This window comes from Barbus barbus (assembly GCF_936440315.1).
Source record: "Barbus barbus genome assembly, chromosome: 23".
Lineage (NCBI taxonomy): Eukaryota > Metazoa > Chordata > Actinopteri > Cypriniformes > Cyprinidae > Barbus > Barbus barbus.
In genome coordinates, this window is record NC_136751.1 from 19,005,140 (window position 1) to 19,024,523 (window position 19,384).

General features: G+C 38.5%; 1 protein-coding gene across 1 annotated transcript; it reads left to right on the top strand.

The window, feature by feature from the left end:
* Window positions 1-533: 533 nt before the first annotated feature.
* On the top strand, window positions 534-19,307 carry LOC306842753 (membrane-bound transcription factor site-1 protease-like). Its single transcript, XM_079373810.1, has 23 exons — window positions 534-700; window positions 3,765-4,279; window positions 5,957-6,214; window positions 8,838-9,056; window positions 9,153-9,263; window positions 9,415-9,524; window positions 9,828-9,944; window positions 10,141-10,208; window positions 10,283-10,385; window positions 10,791-10,942; window positions 12,968-13,129; window positions 13,406-13,550; window positions 13,668-13,856; window positions 14,105-14,277; window positions 14,447-14,562; window positions 14,681-14,837; window positions 15,523-15,647; window positions 15,782-15,859; window positions 15,955-16,095; window positions 16,241-16,372; window positions 16,719-16,845; window positions 16,973-17,103; window positions 17,222-19,307. The coding sequence occupies exons 2-23, from the start codon at window positions 4,060-4,062 to the stop codon at window positions 17,431-17,433; spliced, it is 3,246 nt and encodes a 1,081-aa protein (XP_079229936.1). The 5' UTR covers window positions 534-700; window positions 3,765-4,059; the 3' UTR covers window positions 17,434-19,307.
* Window positions 19,308-19,384: the final 77 nt, after the last annotated feature.

The window sequence follows — 19,384 nt, forward strand, 5'->3', positions numbered from 1 at the left end:
TAGACTATTGTTTATTGCAGCAAAGCCAGACTGGATGACCAAATAAAGTAGTGTAACTTCAGTCTGGGAAAACGATGGACCTAACAACTGTCCTGATACACAACAGATTAGAGCACTAAAATCATCCTGAACCAGCTAAGAACTGGCAGCAAACTACTACTAAACTGTATGCCGTTTGTCATGCATTTTGAACCTGTCGGCACCCATGATGCGACCCGCTCCATGTAAGATGAAACCGCTTTTTTCATCTTACATGGAGCTTACATGGCTACTTATTAAGTATGGGCTATGACTGAATTCTTCAGCTCACGCTAACGTATATTATTTTAGTGATATTTTACGGTTCAACTCGTTAAAACATTTTCAGTAAGGCGAAATCACTGCGAGCACCATTAACATGCTTGCTTCTAAAGCACATTATCATATTATCTCAATAACCAATCGAATGGAAGCATAAAGATATAAACGTTTTCTATTGGCTGAACGCTTATCCCTCCCGCGTCGAGACGTGACGCAGCGCTTGATAATTGGCTACTGCTTGTTGTGTTTAATACCAGTTTCTCACGTTACAGTTTTACAGTTTACGCCATTAGCTTGTGTATAGTTGTAATATGTACTAAAACCAAGATACAAAATATTTTAGACGACATATTCCGGGAATTAATAATTTCCTGCACCATCATTGTACATTCCGCACATTGTAAGTATAATATGGGGCTGTTGGTTATGTGTGGGAACTGTTATGGTCATGCTTTGCTCAGTTAGCTGTTAGCTTGTAGCTGGAAGGTGGCGAGACGAGACCACATGTTTGTTTGTTCTAGTGAATAAAAACATTAACTTTGAAGCTTTTTTAAGATGAAGGGTATCGCAAATAACGAGCTACTCTGGCAGACTACTTTGCGCAGCGTAAATTAATTGGTTGATGGTTTAGATAGCAAGACTGCTAGTGGCATTGTCATTAGCTTGTGTGCAATGTATTGTTAAAAGTAAGACATTAAATAATTTCAGATCTATCCATCAGACAAAGCTTTGTGATCAGTACCGGACCGAAACAGTCCATCTAAACTAGCCTCAAACTTCCAACTGGAACATTGCATCCAATACACAATGCTGTCAGTGTCGATGTAAAGGCTTTGTTCCAAGTGCTGTTCAAAATGCAGTTTTTTTCTTTATAAAAGAACATTATCAGAAGAAGGTTATCACTTCAGCTACTATTTAGTTGTGATAGTGTTTCTGTATTTTATTAAATAACTAATGCATAAGAAAATAATGTCTTTTGCAGGCCTATTTTTTTTCTACTACTGTTTGCTGATAGTAATTAGCCCACTTTCTGGAATAAGTGACTGCTGTCCTTTTGCTCGATTTAAAAAAATAAATAAATGGAAGTCTAGTGGCTTTAGATTTAGGCTTTAGAAGGGACGATTCACCCAAAATGAAAATTGTCATTTACACACCAAAAGGAGATGTTACACAGAATATCAGCTTCATTCTGCCTAAAACTACAAAAGAAAAAAATCAAACAGGGTTTGTTTTTGGGCAAATTATTACTTTAACCTGTTCCACTAACATCCTAGATTGTGTTTCTCCACAAACAGAGTTAAAGAAGTAAACACAGATTTTGTGAAGGTTACATACACATTCTCTTTATTTTTGGCCACCTTTTAAAGTTGCAGTGAAATGTATGTAGCAACTGGTTTTTCTTCATATGAACCGTTTACACATTTCTGAGCATCTCAGAAGCGGAAGTGGTCATAGAGTTTGAGATGTGGCCATTACACACAAAAATGGAGACAAATGAACTTGAAGTTGCAGGAACGGTGTTTAAACGAACTAAATGATTGGAGAAATCTGTTGGGATAACCTGTCATTCGCATGAGATTGCACCAATAGCAATCGACAATGATTCAATCAATTTACATTAGATAAAATTAAGTCTTGTCCTTTTTTTTTTCTAGAAGTTCACTCTGATATACAAGAAAGGAATATCACAACTTCTGTTTCACTGCAACTTTAAAAGCATTTTTTTTCTTGTCTTGTTGACAAGTCAGTACTTATGTCTTTACAATCATTTTACAGCCTTGCACCCATTCTGCGTGTATCTGTGATTAGCAAGGATGGCCTTATCTGTAGTACAGAACCATATGGTGTGCATATTGGGGGCTTAGGTCTTACGGATGTAAAACTGAGTTGCGAAACAGCTCAGCCCATCTGAGTTAAGCCCACCTCTTGCGGGACAGGCGTTCACAGCCTGGAGTTAGTGGGGAATTAAGCCTCTGAATGTGTGCCTGTGGGTGGGGGACCATGTTTTCATGAAAATGTCTCTCACGTTATTATGAGGCTGACGCTTTGTGGTGGAATATAAGCATCATTCTAGATGTCTTTAATGCTTGACCTGCATGAACTCCACAAGTTTGCGTAAAACCTGATGATCATGTTCTCCAGCGTAGTTTAAGATGAGCCAAAAAGCATCTTGAGCTTCAGTGTAAGATCTAAACATCTGTACAAAAAGTTCCACAATCAGCGTCAAATTTTCAGCCCAATAAATAGTCCTTGTCCTTTTGTACGTCTACACTGTTGTTCAAAAATAAGGTCTTTTCATGTTTCTTCTTCGTGCTCACCAACATTGGATTTATTTGATCAACCATACAGTTACAATTTAGGGTGTTTTCACATGTAGTTAGTTTTAAGAGAACCAAACCCAGTTCACTTAAAGTGAACCAGAAAGGGAACCAGCTGAAAATGACCTCAGTCCTTTTGGTGTTCACAATCTAGTGGATTCAAAAGAGAACCCAGTTGTTTTTTTGGCCCTCTTCAGCAATGAAGAGATGTCAGACCCTTTCTTGTTCACACCACAACTTTATAAGAACTCAGACCCCAGCTTTCTTTGCAGCATTGGATTTTGGGTATTCAAGATGGCGTCTTCACGTTGTCATCATGTTAATGTGGCATATTTTGAAGCAAATGACAAACAGAAAGAGTCAGACAAAGCAGAACTAAAGGAAAGCATCTGAAAAAACGTAAAAGGATAGCAACTAAAAAGATAATTTTCTTCCAACACTATTAACAACTGCTGTGTTTTATGGGTTGAGGAGAGTTGACGTTTAATGTAATCATCTTTCCAAATTTCAATAAGTGCACAACTCTCCTCCTGGGACCACACAACCCCATGACCTGCCATGGTGAAAAGTTTTTTTCTGTTGTTACAGCAGTGAAGTAACATGGCTGCAGGTATGGCAAGCCTCCAGGTACACATGTCGAAACGAAACGGTTCGCTTTTGGGGGGGGTCTGAGATCACATGGTTTGTTCACATATACACGCTGAATCGCTCCCAGAGCGTTTGAAAGGGTTAAACGAATTAGGTGTGAAAACACTCTTAAAGTAACTGTTCTCTCTGAATATTTTTTAGAATGTGATTTATTCCTGTGGCAAAGCTGAATTGTTTTTTGCAGTGATTTCTCTAGTCATCAGTGTCACATGATTCTCCAGAAATCAATCTATGTTGATTTTGCTGCTCATTTCCTCTTCTTCTTCTTCTTATTATTATTATTATTATTATTATTATTATTATTATCAATGTTGAAGACACTTATTCTGCTTATTTTTATGAAACTGTGAGACATTTGTGATTCTTTGAGTAGAAAGTAAAATAAAAAAAACTGGATAAATGTGTTTACTGTTACTGTTGATAAATTGAATATATCCTTGCTGAGTAAATGTATCTGTTGACTAAATAAATATATTGTGTTGTCTCTTCTGTCTGCAGAAAGCATAAAAGCCCTTTGGTCATTGTGAGGAAGCCCATCACCAGATTAACACCCCTCCTGATCTACAGTAGACTGTTTTACTCTTTTTGTGAAGATGGTCCCCCTCCTTCTCCTCAGGCTGCCACACTGATCACCTCCACTGGACCACAAACACACAATGGAGAGAAAACGTAGAAAGAAATGAAAACTCAAGCCATGTGTTATTCAGGCTTCTCTGCATTCTGGACTTAAACCATTTGAAAACTGCAAATACCCATTCACGTTTGTTAGGTTTGAGGACACATGTATCTTTAAATGGGCAATGACCAGAAACGGACCGCAGGGACCATGATTGTACGGCTGTGCTTGCTTGTGGCCTTTTTAGGGGGTCGATTGTCCCCAGTGGGCACAGAGGAAAACAGTGGACCGTTCTCAACACCCTTTCCTTCTCCTCTAAATGCTGATGCACTCTTAAGCCCAAACTGCTCACAGCTCACACTGAAACTGGACTTTTCTACCAAAGTGGTCAAGCATGGTAAGCAATGTCATTGTTGAAAATGAATGATGTTGTCTTATTGTTTGTAACAAAAGTAGGATTAATTTGGCTTATAGTTTACCAGTTGTTTAAGTGTTTGACCATCAGGAGAACACTGAATTCTTCGTTGACTACAGCATGTTCAGACATTGTTTCAGTATGTCATTTTAGTGCTGTAATTTACTTTTTGTAGTGTTGATAATGAGATTTTATTGCTCTGAAAATCAACCTGTTTATGGTGTTTATTGAGGATTTAAAGCAGCTGTTGCCCTTCCTGTTGTAATTTAGGGCAGGACAAAACGTGAGCATTTCAGGTCAAACAGTGCTGGTGTAATGTACTCCACTGTGCTGCAGCTCTCTGTCCATTCATTGGCTGGATTGTGCCCTCTGCTCTGTGTTTGTGTGTGTTTCCTGGCGGCTGGCCAAGACTGTTGGCAATACATTCCTAAGACTTAATCTGAGTCCAGCGTTGTTTTCACTGGGTGCACATTTCACTAGTTTGGGTGTGGTGTGGTGTGGATGTGGGTATACAAGACCAGAACGTAACGCGTTATTTATAGTGGCCTGATTGCTGCTCTATGAATGTGCCCTTTGTGCCATCTTCTAATGTTTAATTCATTCCCACTTCCCTCACCCTAAGCTATGAATTGTGGCAAGGAGATTTTATGTAGCAATGGTTCCAGTTTTAATTGTTCAGCATTAAGTTTCATGTAAATTCAATTTTGAACAAAGCACATTCTCTCCTAATCTGACTGCATTTATTTTAATCATCATTCTGGTTTCCTTCAGGACATATTTTATGTTGTACATTAAGTGGTTCATCATACAAAATACATTTTTAATAGTTTTATGCTCATTTTTTATATTTTATAGCCATAAATATACTGCACAAACCAGTTCAGTTGGGTTGAGTCTGGGTTGTATTTTTTTTTTTTTTTTTTTTATTATTTGCCTCGCAGAATTTTGTTCATAAATCGAGGATGGTTGCATGCTTCCCATTCACGTCGATGTCTACTTGAATTGGCTTCTACCTAATGATAGATAAATGTGCTTAAATGTTCGGACATGCAACTTTAAATGTCAACAGCTATAGATGTAGGAAGTGTTTTTGATATGACATTTTGATTTTAGAATTACAGTCACTAAAAAAATTAAATGTGCATGGATGAATTGTTCACATGCATTTAAGAAAATAGATGAATGCCGACTTTAATAGTTTTTTAAAATTTGATTATTATTTAGCTTTTTTTTTTCTGCTGTCTCTAAAGCCACTGAGCTCTTAATGTAGTCTGCATTGCATTGCGTTTCATTCCCCAATGTATTGTTGGCTTTGTTATAAGTTGCATCAAGCACTCTGGAGGACAGCCATATTTCAATGCATACTGCTAGTCTCTCTGTTAAGGTTTGTTGAGCAAAGAAAAACTGGGTGTTCGTCTATACCCACCCTGTCCTACAGTTTCACTCCGCAGATGTTATGTCTGTTAAAGACTCTATTGTGGTTGTTGATGCAAGATTGAATCCATTTGAATGATGACTTGATGTCTCGTTCTGTATCTATTTGGGCCCAATGCCCAAATGAATGCGAAGCCTTGCTGAAGTTGCATTCCTCAGTAAATTCAAGTGCAGTTGTCCTGTGAGATTTTGCAATATATTTTGTTCTCTCTTTGTCTTTTCTAGAGTACATTGTTGCATTTAATGGATACTTCACAGCCAAAGCACGCAGCGATTTCATCAGCAGCGCCCTGCGAGATGTGGATGCAGTGAACTGGCGCATCATACGGCGGGACAATCCTGCCAGCGATTACCCCAGTGACTTTGAGGTGGTGGAGATCCGGCAAGATGCCCGCAGCAGCCTGCTCACCCTGCAGGACCACCCCTACATCAAACGAGTCACGCCCCAACGCATGGTCCTCCGCAGCCTCAAACTGACTGACTGTAAGTAGTACTTTACTCTCACAACACTGGTATTGAGATCATAATACTGTTATAATACTTTACTATGCCTTACTGTAATATACTAAAACAGTATTCTTAGTACACCGCATTATATTTATGAATCAAACCGTGCAGTGCTTTGCACAGGTCACACAGGTTACATGCAATTTGTTCCTCCCCAGCTCTCTTTGAGGTGACTGCAGGGAGGAAAGTAATCAGTAGGGGGTGAACCAAATGGGAATCAGTAGGGGGTGAAGGAAATGGCTTTCAGAAGTGTTTGTGGTGAAAGAATGTTCTGTCTTTGCACACTGAGTTCCCTACCACTAGAATAAAAAAAGAAATCGCACCTCCATGCAAATCTGCTGTCAGTGTTGAGACTCTGGGAGAGTGATTGGTGTTTATTAGCACCGCTCCTGTATAATAACAGAATGAGTTCCTCTCTATTCACGTCTTCCTTTACCAGCATCCTAAACAAGCTACAAGGCTTCTGTATAATGCTTATCCAATGTTTACTGCAAGATTTTGTGGCATCAACCCAAAAAACATTGAGACAAATTTTTCGAACCGTTTATTTTGTAGTGTAAACCAACGTTCAAAAGTTTCGGGTCAGATTTTAATTTTTTTTTTTTTTTAAATTGATCAGACTTTTTTTTCTGTTTGTTTCAAAGATTATTTTGAACTTTCTATTCATCAAAGAATCCTGACAATTAGTTGAATTTAAAGACATTTCTTGAGCACCAAATCAGCCTAATAAAATTATTTCTGAAGAATCATGTGACACTGAAGATTGGAGTAATGGCTAATAAAAATTCAGCTTTTATGTCAGAAAGTTGAGAAAGTTATCTAATTGATTGAGTCAATGAATCTTGTGTTCAGTGCCGCTTGATTCTCCAGTTGGTTCTGTTGATTCGTTGAAAAGAGCCATATTTATTAAGTCCATTCTTGAATTGGACATCACTGCTTGTGCTCATTGAGGAGAATCCAATAAAGTTTCAGATTAATTATTATGTGGTGCTCAGTTTGTCTTTCATCACATGCAATTCACATTCTCACAATATAGCTAAAATGTATTTTTGCAGACAGCGCCACTCTACAATGATTCTCAAGAAGCTGCTGATCAGTCTGGCTCCACCAGTCTGCACCCACACGCTAGCATATCTTGCTCTTCAACCATGGTCTAAACATAGCACAGCTTAGAGAAAGAGACCCAACTAACAGCAGCTAATGATGTATTTTTGTTCTTATTACTGAAACCAAAGTGCCTCTAAGAATAAACCCCTGGTCACAGTTTGAGAGCATATATGCAAGTAATTATCATTTAAATGATGTCAGGGTCAGATCTACAAGAGCACGAGTGGGGGAATGAAATGTAATATAATTACAGTATATGCGCTAGTCTCCTCTGTATAGCTTTAGGGGGTATTAATGAGCAGTAATCAGCCAGAGAGGAAGACTGACATGTCAGAGCTGGACGAAGTGGTTGGCCTGCTTAAACACCTACGGTTCCTTTCCAAGTGCTGCCCAAGTGTAAACCCGCACTTTACGAGAGGGTTTTTTAACCTCAACTCTTCTATGTAAAAGTGTCCATATTATTGCTCTGTACTGTAAAAAAAAAAAACTTTAAATATTCCTGAAAGCACAGGCTACTACTCATCTCAGGTCTGGCCCGAAGTTATTCATAGAGCCAATAAAAATGCTAATGAAGGTGTAGATGTTGATACTGTGTGGTTAGGTTGAAATGGATGAAATCTGATACTTTGCAGGTTTTATCAATATTTACTGCCATGTTTTTTTACTGGGTTTACAGTATTGTCACTTTTGGGCCTAGTGTTGTTGAATTCAGTTGATTTAAATATGTTGCCAAGTTATAGTTTAACTAGCTAGTCTTGGTAACAGTTAGAATCGGATATTCTACACCAGGTTTCCTCAAATCTTTCCCTGGAGGTCCAATCTGCTGCAGAGTTTAGCTCCAACCCTGATCAAACTCGCCTACCTGTGATTTTCTAATGATCTTGAAGACTCTGATTAGCATGTTCGGGTGTGTTTGATTAGGGTTAGAGCTAAACTCTGCAGGAATGGTCCAGATTTGAGGATCCCTGTTCTATGCCATCTTTTTTCAGCAAAGGTATTTATAAATGAGATATTATAGCTAAAGTATTATATTATATTATCAGGGCAGGTACATAGCTGAATTACTAAAATCCTTGTTGTTCAGATGTGATTTATTTTGAGTCTTGAAGTATTCATGATGATTTTTTTTATTTTATTTTTTAAGTTCTGGGGTGATGGGGTCTATAGAGATGACATAAAAGTGCTCTTGAGTTATGAGAAATAAATGTGTGCCCTTATAAAGTGAACATAAATGTAGATTAAATGGGGAACAGGGCCTGAAAGAGTGATAAATTACATGATAGTTCGAGAAAAATTAAAAGACATTTGAAGTGAGCGTTTTTAATAATCCTCCTGCTCAAGGATGGGTAACATTATGGTGTATTACAGGGGATGGCAGAAGTGTGTCAGCCAGTAGAGGTTATTTTATACAGTTTATAACACAGTATATCCACGGCACAAATAAAATGAGTAAATTGGATTAAATATAATTCTCATTCCTTTGCTCTTTTAGCGGGCACCGATGGGGCATCCCCATGCAATGACACACGTTGGGTGCAGAAGTGGCAGTCGTGGCAGTCGTCAAGGCCGCTCAGGAGAACCAGTCTTTCTCTGGGCTCTGGATTCTGGCATGCTACAGGAAGACACTCCAGTCGCCGTCTCCTACGGGCCATCCCCAGACATGTTGCCCAGATACTGCAAGCAGATGTGCTCTGGCAGATGGGACACACTGGTATGTGTTAAAGAATGGGCTGTTGTAATTAATTTTCTACTACTTTTGGAGATCAAGTTTTCTATGAAGCTTGTTCCTGTTTGTGTTCATTTGCAGGCTCTGGGGTGAAGGTAGCAGTATTTGACACAGGGCTCAGTGAGAAGCACCCTCACTTTAAGAATGTTAAAGAAAGAACCAACTGGACCAATGAGAAAACACTGGATGATGGTGAGACATAAAACTATGTCATGAAACGGGTTTAAACACATTTATTCAATCAATATTGCATTCTGAGTGAAGTTGACTGAGTCAGCCCAGATGAATTGTTCAGATTACAAGCATTAATAATTTCTATCTGTATCTGTCTTGCTTTCTTCAGGGTTGGGTCATGGTACCTTTGTTGCTGGGGTTATTGCCAGCATGAGAGAGTGCCAGGGATTCGCTCCTGATTCTGAGCTTCATATCTTCAGGGTTTTTACTAATAACCAGGTAGCACACAACACTCAAATCCATGATCCTATACAATCACCTTTCAAAAGTTATTTGACACTTTTATCATACATTTTATGTTTCAATCACATTTTAAAACATTAAAATAGAAAAGTTTAAAAAATTGTAATAGTATTCCACAATGCTTTGCTAAAATACAATGTATTTTTACTGTATTTTGAGCAAATAAATGCAGCCTTGAGCATTATAACTGGCCTCGATTATTTTTTTTTTTGTAATTACATATTTGTTCAGGATGATTTTTACACATCTATTCATGTTATTCTTTTTCCCTCTTCTTAGGTGTCCTACACCTCCTGGTTCTTAGATGCCTTTAACTATGCCATCCTGAAGAAGATAGATGTCTTAAATCTCAGTATAGGGGGACCAGACTTTATGGACCATCCATTTGTTGATAAGGTATTGATAAATTAAATTCACATTTATTCATTGAGCAGGTTCTATTGTCCAAAGCAAACTACAAATGAGAAACATCTCAAGCAACAAGCCAGCAAATTTGAATAAAGGTGCCTTGTATGTTGGCCTGTACATCAAATTTCATGCTCTCCAAAATGTAGTGATCTAATAAAAGCTCAACTCTTATGTGTTTAACAAGGTTTGGGAGCTCACAGCCAACAAGGTGATTATGGTATCTGCTATTGGCAATGATGGCCCACTCTATGGGTAAGAAAAGTAGTTTAAGGACAAATTATTAGATTTGGCCAATATTCCCAACTTTATTTTTTTTTGTCTTTCAGAACTCTGAACAATCCAGCCGATCAGATGGATGTTATTGGTGTTGGAGGGATTGATTTTGAGGACAACATTGCGAGGTTTTCATCCCGAGGAATGACAACATGGGTGCGTTCTATCTTTTGGTGACGTCACATTACTGCGTTTTTCCTGTGCAGCTGCATAAAGAGGCCAGTTAGAACATGCCTGTGCATTTTGATCTGACCTAAAAAGGGCAGACAGACACCTCCTGCTACACAATCTGGAGATTCCTGGCCTCCCCCGCTTTAGGAAGGAGAATAAATTGAAGATATGCACTTCAAAACACTCAGTAAAAACCCTCTATTGCACCTTTGAAGTGGTTCAAAGAATTACAGCTTTGTAGATTTATAATAAAGTTGCATAAAATGAATGTCCTTGAGATACAAGATATTAAAAAACGGATTCCCCAGTTAAAGAACTAGGTGATATTGCTAAGTCTGTCTTGTAAGCTGTTTAATCATTGTTTTGATTTGTGTGCTGTCTGTGGATCAGGAGCTGCCAGGTGGCTACGGCAGGGTGAAGCCTGACATTGTGACGTACGGCTCTGGTGTGCGTGGCTCAGGATTGAAGGAGGGCTGTCGTTCTCTCTCTGGCACCAGTGTTGCATCACCTGTAGTGGCCGGGGCTGTCACATTACTGGCCAGGTGAGACAGATGAACAAAAATAGCATGAAACTGACAAATTTCCCAAAGTGCTTTGCATTAACGTTCACAAACTCACTCAGATTGTCCAATTGTTTGTTAGTTTTTTTGCTTTGTAGGACCATAAAAATTAAGAAAAAAAAAATTCTGGAGCCATTACTCCACTCTTAAGATCATTCAGAAATCATTCTGATATGTTGATTCAGTGTTTATGAAACATGTCTTATTTTAACATTTTTGTGGATTTTTTTTTTTTCATGATTCTTTTATGAATAGAAAGTCCAAAAGAACAGCATTTATTACTAGTATAACCTATTTGTAGCAGTGTAAAAGTCTCTGCACACTGAGTCCGAAATTTTCGCATGCGTTTTTTCGCATTCGCAATCTTAAAAATTCGTCACGCACAGAGACCTTGCACACTGAGTCCGATGCATTTTAATTAATCCGTTGCGAAAAAATTCGCAAAACTATACAAAATGTCTTTAAGTAGTGAGGATGATTTTGTTGCCCTCTCTCTTTTTAAAAAAAGAAAAAGGAAATATTGGGTCCATCCAATCCATAGATTGCGCAGAGAGGAAGGAGAGTTCCACCTCCTTATCGAAGAGCAGCGGGATTATCCCGAGAGATTCAAAGTTTATTTCAGGATGTCAGTGCCTCAGTTTGATACTTTGCTAGCGATACTGAATCCACATATTAAAAAGAAGACCACCAATTTCCGTGAACCAATTTATCCCGAACAGAGACTGTCTGGATATACACCCACAGACACACACACACACACACACACATACCGAACTGCGGCATAAAAAAAAAAAGGCTACAGCAGTTCTTTATATTCTGAATCTTTGTATTCCGCAATTTGTTTGTCATAAAGTGCTCTGTGCTGCAAGACGAAGTGTATTAATTTGTCTGACACTATTTTGGATTTTGGCTTTCGCTTGTACGGTGGCTCTGAATTGTCAAAACGCCTTCTCAAAGCATCTCAAAATGCTTTATACGGATGCGAAAAACGCAAAAAATCGAACCTGATCCGAATTTTTTTTTGATGGACGAAAATTTCGGAGGCAGTGTGCAAACGTGATTGACAAAACGTGAGGTCGTATTTATTTTTCAACGTGCGACAATTTCGGACGAAAAATTCGGACTCAGTGTGCAATGGCCTTAAATGTCTTTTATTTATTTTTTTTTTTTAAACAATTTAATGATTCCTTGCTGAATAGAAGAACTAATGTCTTTCAGAAATAATAATAATAAAAAAATTAATGTACTCGACCCCAAAATAAGGAGCGTCTCATTTCAGGCCTGTATACCTAAGAGATTGCACTGTAATTATGTCAGGTGTGGACATTTTATATCCACTTAGATCAGTGATTCAGATCAGGGTTTAATTATTAGGTCTGTATTTGCTGCTTTATCAGGCCTCTGATAGTGATTGATAGTGGGCAGTGGGCACACTTGTACTTTGTACATTTATTGCTATAAACGCATCACTCGCACACAACTGATATAAAGTAGAACTAAATAAATTGGTCCCCAAAACCTATGGTTTTCTGCATAAGTGCCTTATTTTTTTCCTTTGTCCTTTATGAGAGAAAACTAAGTGATATTGATAGTGCAAGAAAAGAAAGACAAGAAACAAATTAATTGACAGAATCAATCTTATTTTTCCTCAGGGAATTGAATGGCATAGTCTCTCTTTTACTGTCTTAGCTTTTGCTATATATTTGATGTACTCTCAGACTGTGATGGGCTAACCTAATTTGTTGGTATTTCCACTTTATACGGTTTTCATTTGACGACCTTCAGTTCCCTTCCTTTCTATCGCTTTCATATATATTGCTCTCATTTGTATTAGTCGCTCATAGGTACTTGACCCCATCTGCCTCTTAGCTTTATGGCATCTGAGTCACCATTTTGCCAGTGCTTGAAGTCTTTTTTCCGGTCCTCTACCTGCGGTTGCCCTGAAATTATATCCCATCAACCCCCATCCATTGAACTGAACCATGTTTATTTGTCTTGTCTTTCCAGCACTGTGTTGAACAGAGAGTTGGTGAACCCGGCCAGTATGAAGCAGGCACTGATCGCTTCAGCACGCAGGCTGCCAGGCGTCAACATGTTTGAGCAGGGCCATGGCAAACTCGATTTACTCAGAGCCTACCAGATCCTTAACAGCTACAAACCGCAAGCCAGGCATGTCTCTTGCATACGCACAAATGTAGTGTTCTGCTCTTTGACTAGCATTCTGCTCACGTATCATGCTCTCATTATCTTATTCATGTATGCTGAATTGGTCCATTTAAAATGTAGCCGGCATCTCTATTGCTCGCTCATTAAGATTTAATTATGTTCCAGCCTGATTATCGAGTAGATTTGACCTGGTTCATTATCTTGCACTGGCTCCCAGTGAGGTCATCGTCCTTTAATGAATTTCTAATGGTGTGTTTTTTATTTTATTTTTTTATTTAGCCTGAGTCCGAGCTACATAGATCTGACCGAGTGCCCGTACATGTGGCCCTACTGCTCTCAGCCTATTTACTACGGTGGCATGCCGACGATTGTCAACGTGACTATTCTTAATGGCATGGGTGTGACTGGAAGGATTGTGGACAAGGTAGGCAATAATAAATACACTCGCTGCAATTCAATGTAAATTCTTATTTTATACGTTGTATTTTCAACTATCCATGGTCCATTTGAAGAAGCTCAGTTATGTTTTTTTCATCCGCAGCCCATCTGGCAGCCCTACCTTCCTCAGAATGGGGATTATGTGGATGTGGCGGTGTCTTACTCGCCTGTACTCTGGCCCTGGGCTGGGTACTTGGCTGTTTCCATATCTGTGGCCAAGAAAGCTGCATCGTGGGAAGGCATCGCTCAGGGTCATGTCATGGTTACAGTGGCCTCGCCAGCAGAGAATGATGTGAGTTACAGTACTGCCCCTGATATCTCCAGTAAAGTGATAATTGAAAAGGCTCTTCTGCTTAAATCACAAATTAATTTTATTGGTTAATGACCACACTTTTTTTTTCATTGGTTTACTACACTTCTAAGAGTTTCTTAGAAGGCTTTCAGACTTATTAGAAAATGTCTAAACTGCGTTCATTTTGGCAGGAGTGTGATTTGAGATCATGACCTGCTGTGGTCTGTTTTTCGTGTTTTTGTATCCAGTCAGCTATAGGTGGTGAGATGACCTCTACAGTGAAGTTACCAGTGAAGGTAAAGATTGTCCCCACTCCTCCACGTAGTAAGAGGATTCTGTGGGATCAGTACCACAACCTACGCTACCCGCCTGGTTACTTCCCTCGAGACAACCTGCGCATGAAGAACGATCCGCTTGACTGGTGAGCCTCGACCACCCAAAATAATCCACATTCAATCAGTTCTTAGAAAATACATTGCACTGTGAAAAACAATTTGTAGAGGGCAGCATTTCGTAGTGTGTTTCTAGAAACCTTTTTTACCCCAATTTTTCTCTTATAAGTGTATATATGACGTTCTCTTGTTTTGAAGGAATGGTGATCATATTCACACTAACTTTAGAGACATGTATCAGCACCTTCGCAGCATGGGATACTTTGTCGAGGTCTTGGGTGCACCAATCACATGCTTTGATGCCAGTCAGTATGGTAGGTGTTCATCTAGTGGAGTGTTTTCTGTGTAAAGGATTCTGTCTTGAAGATGAATTGGTTTTATGGTATAAGCAGTGATGGAAATCAACTGTCATCTGTCTCTGCGTGTTTATAGGGACCTTGCTGATGGTGGACAGTGAGGAAGAGTATTTTCCAGAGGAAATCACCAAGTTGAGGAGAGACATAGATAACGGCCTGTCTCTCATCGTCTTCAGTGACTGGTACAACACATCAGTCATGAGAAAAGTGAAGTTCTATGATGAGAACACCAGGTACTGAGAACATCAAGGGAGAACATAATCTTTTGTCACTGTCTCTATCTTTAAAATAAGACTGTACTGCATGTATCTCTGAGTAAATGTTCAGTGGGGTCCACTACTAACAATGCTTTCTTTTGTATGTTTAAAGAAAAATGTTATAAGCCATATTAAATTTATAATATTAATAATAATTATGCATTTCTAGGGCATAGGAAATGTTTTTACTTTCTTATTACCTTAATCCTGAAACCTTTTACAATTTTTTTTATTTTTTTTTATTTTTTATTTTTTTTTATTTTTTAGGTTTAGATAAAAATCTCATTCTCCACAGTATAAGGCAAAAAACATTTGTACAAAGTTAGCATTTCAGTAGACAATTTGTCCAGACTGCCTCGCTAATTACTTCATTAACTGTGATTTGACCTGACATTTTTATTTCAGTAATGTGTTTGTCTAATTTTCCAGTTACCATCTGCGTTTTCTGTTCTAATTTAAATTAAAGTGTGCTTCCCATTAGGGTATTTAAGTGCCATAATTCAAAACTAATGTCATTTTGGGGGGATTTAAATTGTGTAGTTTCTATTATTGGCTCTGACAAATACCTTTTAAGTTGGACTCATAGTAAAGTGTCCAATTCAGGACAAACACATTTTATCAAATAAAGGCAAATTTTGAATCGTGCATTACACATTTGCAGGCAATGGTGGATGCCGGACACAGGGGGCGCTAACGTACCAGCCTTGAATGACCTGATCTCAGTGTGGGGTATGGCCTTCAGTGACGGTCTGTATGAGGGAGACTTCTCAATGGCAGATCATGACAGTAAGATTATAACTTCTTGCTATATCATAGATTCCTGATAAATACATGATGCTGAGCAGACCGTTTTAATGGAGACAAGTTTGCCTAAAACTAAAAATAGATTTCAATAATATACCATGTCTTTTTGCTTTTAGTGTATTATGCCTCGGGGTGCAGCATTGCTCGTTTTCCTGAGGATGGGATTGTCATCGCTCAGACCTTAAAAGATCAAGGTACACGGCGCTTGCTGTGATCGTACACCTCACATCACTGCTCTATCCACGGAAACCAGCTAAATGTTCCCTTGTTTTGTTCCTCAAATTTCTAGGTCTGGAGGTCTTGAAACAAGAGACAGCAGTGGTGGAAAATGTGCCTGTGCTTGGACTGTACCAAACACCCTCTGAGGGGGGAGGCCGTATAGCACTCTACGGAGACTCCAACTGCATTGATGATAGTCATAGACAGAAAGGTAAAGGCCATTTTTGTATATAAGCTCACAATTTGAGCAAACAAGTCTGAGAGAGAGATTTGAAAAAGACCAGCACCATTAAATATACATTTTTGGACATGTTAATTTAATTAAATGTTTTTGGCTTTTCTTTTGTCCATTTTAGACTGTTTTTGGCTTCTGGATGCTCTGCTGCAGTACACTTCCTATAGCATGACTCCACCAAGCCTCACCCACTCTAAAAACAGAATGGTGCCCCCTACAGACACAGACAGGCCATTACCACAAAGATTGGAAGGTAATATTTAATTTATTTTATTAATTTTTAATCAAACTAATTTATTTTTAATTTCATTTCTTTAATCATTTGATTCAATTATTTTTAATGCTTTGTTTTCAATTCTTTAATTCTTTATTTTCCAATATTTTCATTAATTTTTTAATTCACATGGTTTTTAAATTTTATTTCATTTAATTCATTGATATTTAATTTATTAGTGCATTTTTAGTTTTTTAGTTTTTTATTCATTCGATAATTCATTATTTTAATTCATTTAAAGTCATTTGTTTTTAATTTAAAGTATTTTTAAAAATTTTCTGAATTCGATTTATGATGATGATGATGATTATTATTATTTTGGTAGGTAATCACCTCTACCGTTACTCCAAAGTGCTGGAGGCTCATCTGGGTGACCCTAAGCCTCGTCCTCTACCTGCATGTCCTCATCTGTCTTGGGCTAAACCCCAGCCGCTTAATGAGACTGCTCCTAGGTCAGTACACATGAGACCGCTGCCATTCTCAACTACGGCACTGTCAGTGGAAACCAATCTAAATTTGGATGCATTGTCTTTTAATATCGACATCTGACAAGGTTTGTTGATATTTATTTCTTCTCAGCAATCTGTGGAAGCACCAGAAACTACTGTCAGTGGACATGGACAAGGTTGTTTTGCCTAATGTGAGGCCATATCGACCTCAGGTTCGACCCCTGTCTCCTGGAGAAAGTGGAGCCTGGGACATCCCTGGAGGTGAGAAAGGAAGTTTTGCTGCGCGTTTAGGAAATAATCAACCAGTTGTCACCCACAAAAGTGCCTTTTAGAATTCAGCCAACGCATTGCAGTAATCCATGTCTCTGTTTTTCCTCAGGAATAATGCCCGGTCGCTATAATCAAGATGTGGGCCAAACCATCCCAATGTTTGCCTTTCTTGGTGCCATGGTTGTTCTTTCCTTCTTTGTGGTGCAATTGACCAAGGCCAAGAGCAAGCCCAAGCGCAGGAAACCTAGAGTGAAACGGCCGCTTTACCTTCAACAACAGCAACAACAAACCCCTCACTCAGGCAAAAACCCCACCGTATGAGCCACATACCGCATCTGGACAAACTAAAGGGGAACAGTCTTCCCTGCGGTGTGTGTGATGCCATAACCTCTTGATAATGAGATTTGAAGGGCTGTGTCTGTACATTCTTGAGATGAACCAGCCACCTGTGCCCAGATGAGGGCCTTGTTTGGACATCAGTGTTCCCTCTCTTGTCTTTATTCAACACTTGCCTTTCAATTTAGTGACCAAATGGAGGAATGTTTCCTTTTTTTAATTTATTGATGAATAATTGACTATTGACCCTTGCTTTGTGTCAAATTGGACAACCAAAACCAGCCATTCAGTTTCCCTGATCAACAAATTGGACTTGTTTCCACATGTCCTCCTTTTTGTATTCAGTCAGACTGTTTTTTTTATAAATCGGTTGTGTGCTTACATCCTTTGTAAATAGCCATCATAATTTCACTGTTGGTGGTGAGGAATTATCAATGTTTTAAATATATCTTATCCGATATAAAGCAAGAAAACCCGCCTCTGTCTTTGTATGACTGTCTTCATATAATATTACAATTGGGAAAAAACAAGAACAGTTTTTATCTTGTTTATCCAAGGGATGATTCAGGTAAACCAGCAGATGTATATGGAATGCTTCGGTGTACTTTTGCTGCTTTCGATGATGGATGAACCTATTTGTTCTTTGTTTGCATAAGATAAATGTGCATAAGATGGATGAAGCTGTCACAGTTTGATTGTGTGGCCCACTAGTATGCCTGAGCATTTTTATGCTCTGAAGGATAATATCACTTCAGGACATTTATTTGGATGAAAGCCATATTAGACTTGGTCCATCTTTTTGTATTTATCTTCATTACACCACACACAAGCATGCATATATATATATATATATATATATATATATATGTGTGTGTGTGTGTGTGTCATTAAAGATGCTTGTAACCTGTTAGAAAGATATATGACAGCATATGTCATCCCACACAACCATACCCTCCTTGTAATTGAATGCTGGTGTAGATGGGCAAAAGAAAAATGCCTCTTCCTCATTCTAAATCGGATCAACACTGTCTGCTAAGCAGTCTTGTAGTTTCCTGAGCTTTTGCTTCAGGCCAGTGTGAAATCGACTAATTTCATTAGAAGTAATAGAGGCTTGGAAGTCTCTCTAAATCTCAGTCCTGATCCATTTTTAATGGGAACAATAGCCTTTGAAAATGTCACTAGTCCCTTTCAGGTGACGAAACGTGATACAGGTTAATGACATGAAGAGCAATGGGAACTAACCCTAACCAGTTATCTGTGCACTTAACCAGCTTAAGTGGATTTCCCAAATCTCATCATAAAGGAGGTCACATGTTCCACTTGTCCCTCATATCTAGAAAGTTCACATCCTTGCTTGTGATTTTCTTTGCCAAGATTTGGGCTCCAGAGGAGTGACAGTGAGCCTGTAGCACCAGTGCCAAACCCCCACCCCTGGAACTAATTTTTCATCTTTCCACAATACTTTGTGTCATAATTTGCCTTTTGATGTACTATTTGATGTAATTTATGAGGGGGGAACAAAATGTTCGATATTTCAAAATATTTGTGGGAATATTGAGTGAATTTAATAGCTCTTTCCCTTATAGGGAAAAAAACAGGTAAAACCAGCTTAAGCTGGTCTTGCACTCTGGTCAAAGCTGGTTTGCAAGCTGGTCTTGTTTAGTATTTTTATTTTATTTTGAATCGTTGCTTGTTAACCTACCTAAAGCCTACAGTTAGGATTATGAACATTATGTTTAATCTGAAAGTAGATAACAAATGCAAGTCTTTGTTTAACAATGGTGTTGTGTCGTTGTAAATTGCAGTAGGATACTGCTCGAACCCAAATGCTTTTCATTAAATTATTGGTTCATTTCTCCAAATCGTGGAAGAGCGTTTGTTTGATTGGCCTAAACACCAAACTCCTCATTCACCTGACCTAGAGTTTGAGCTCCCC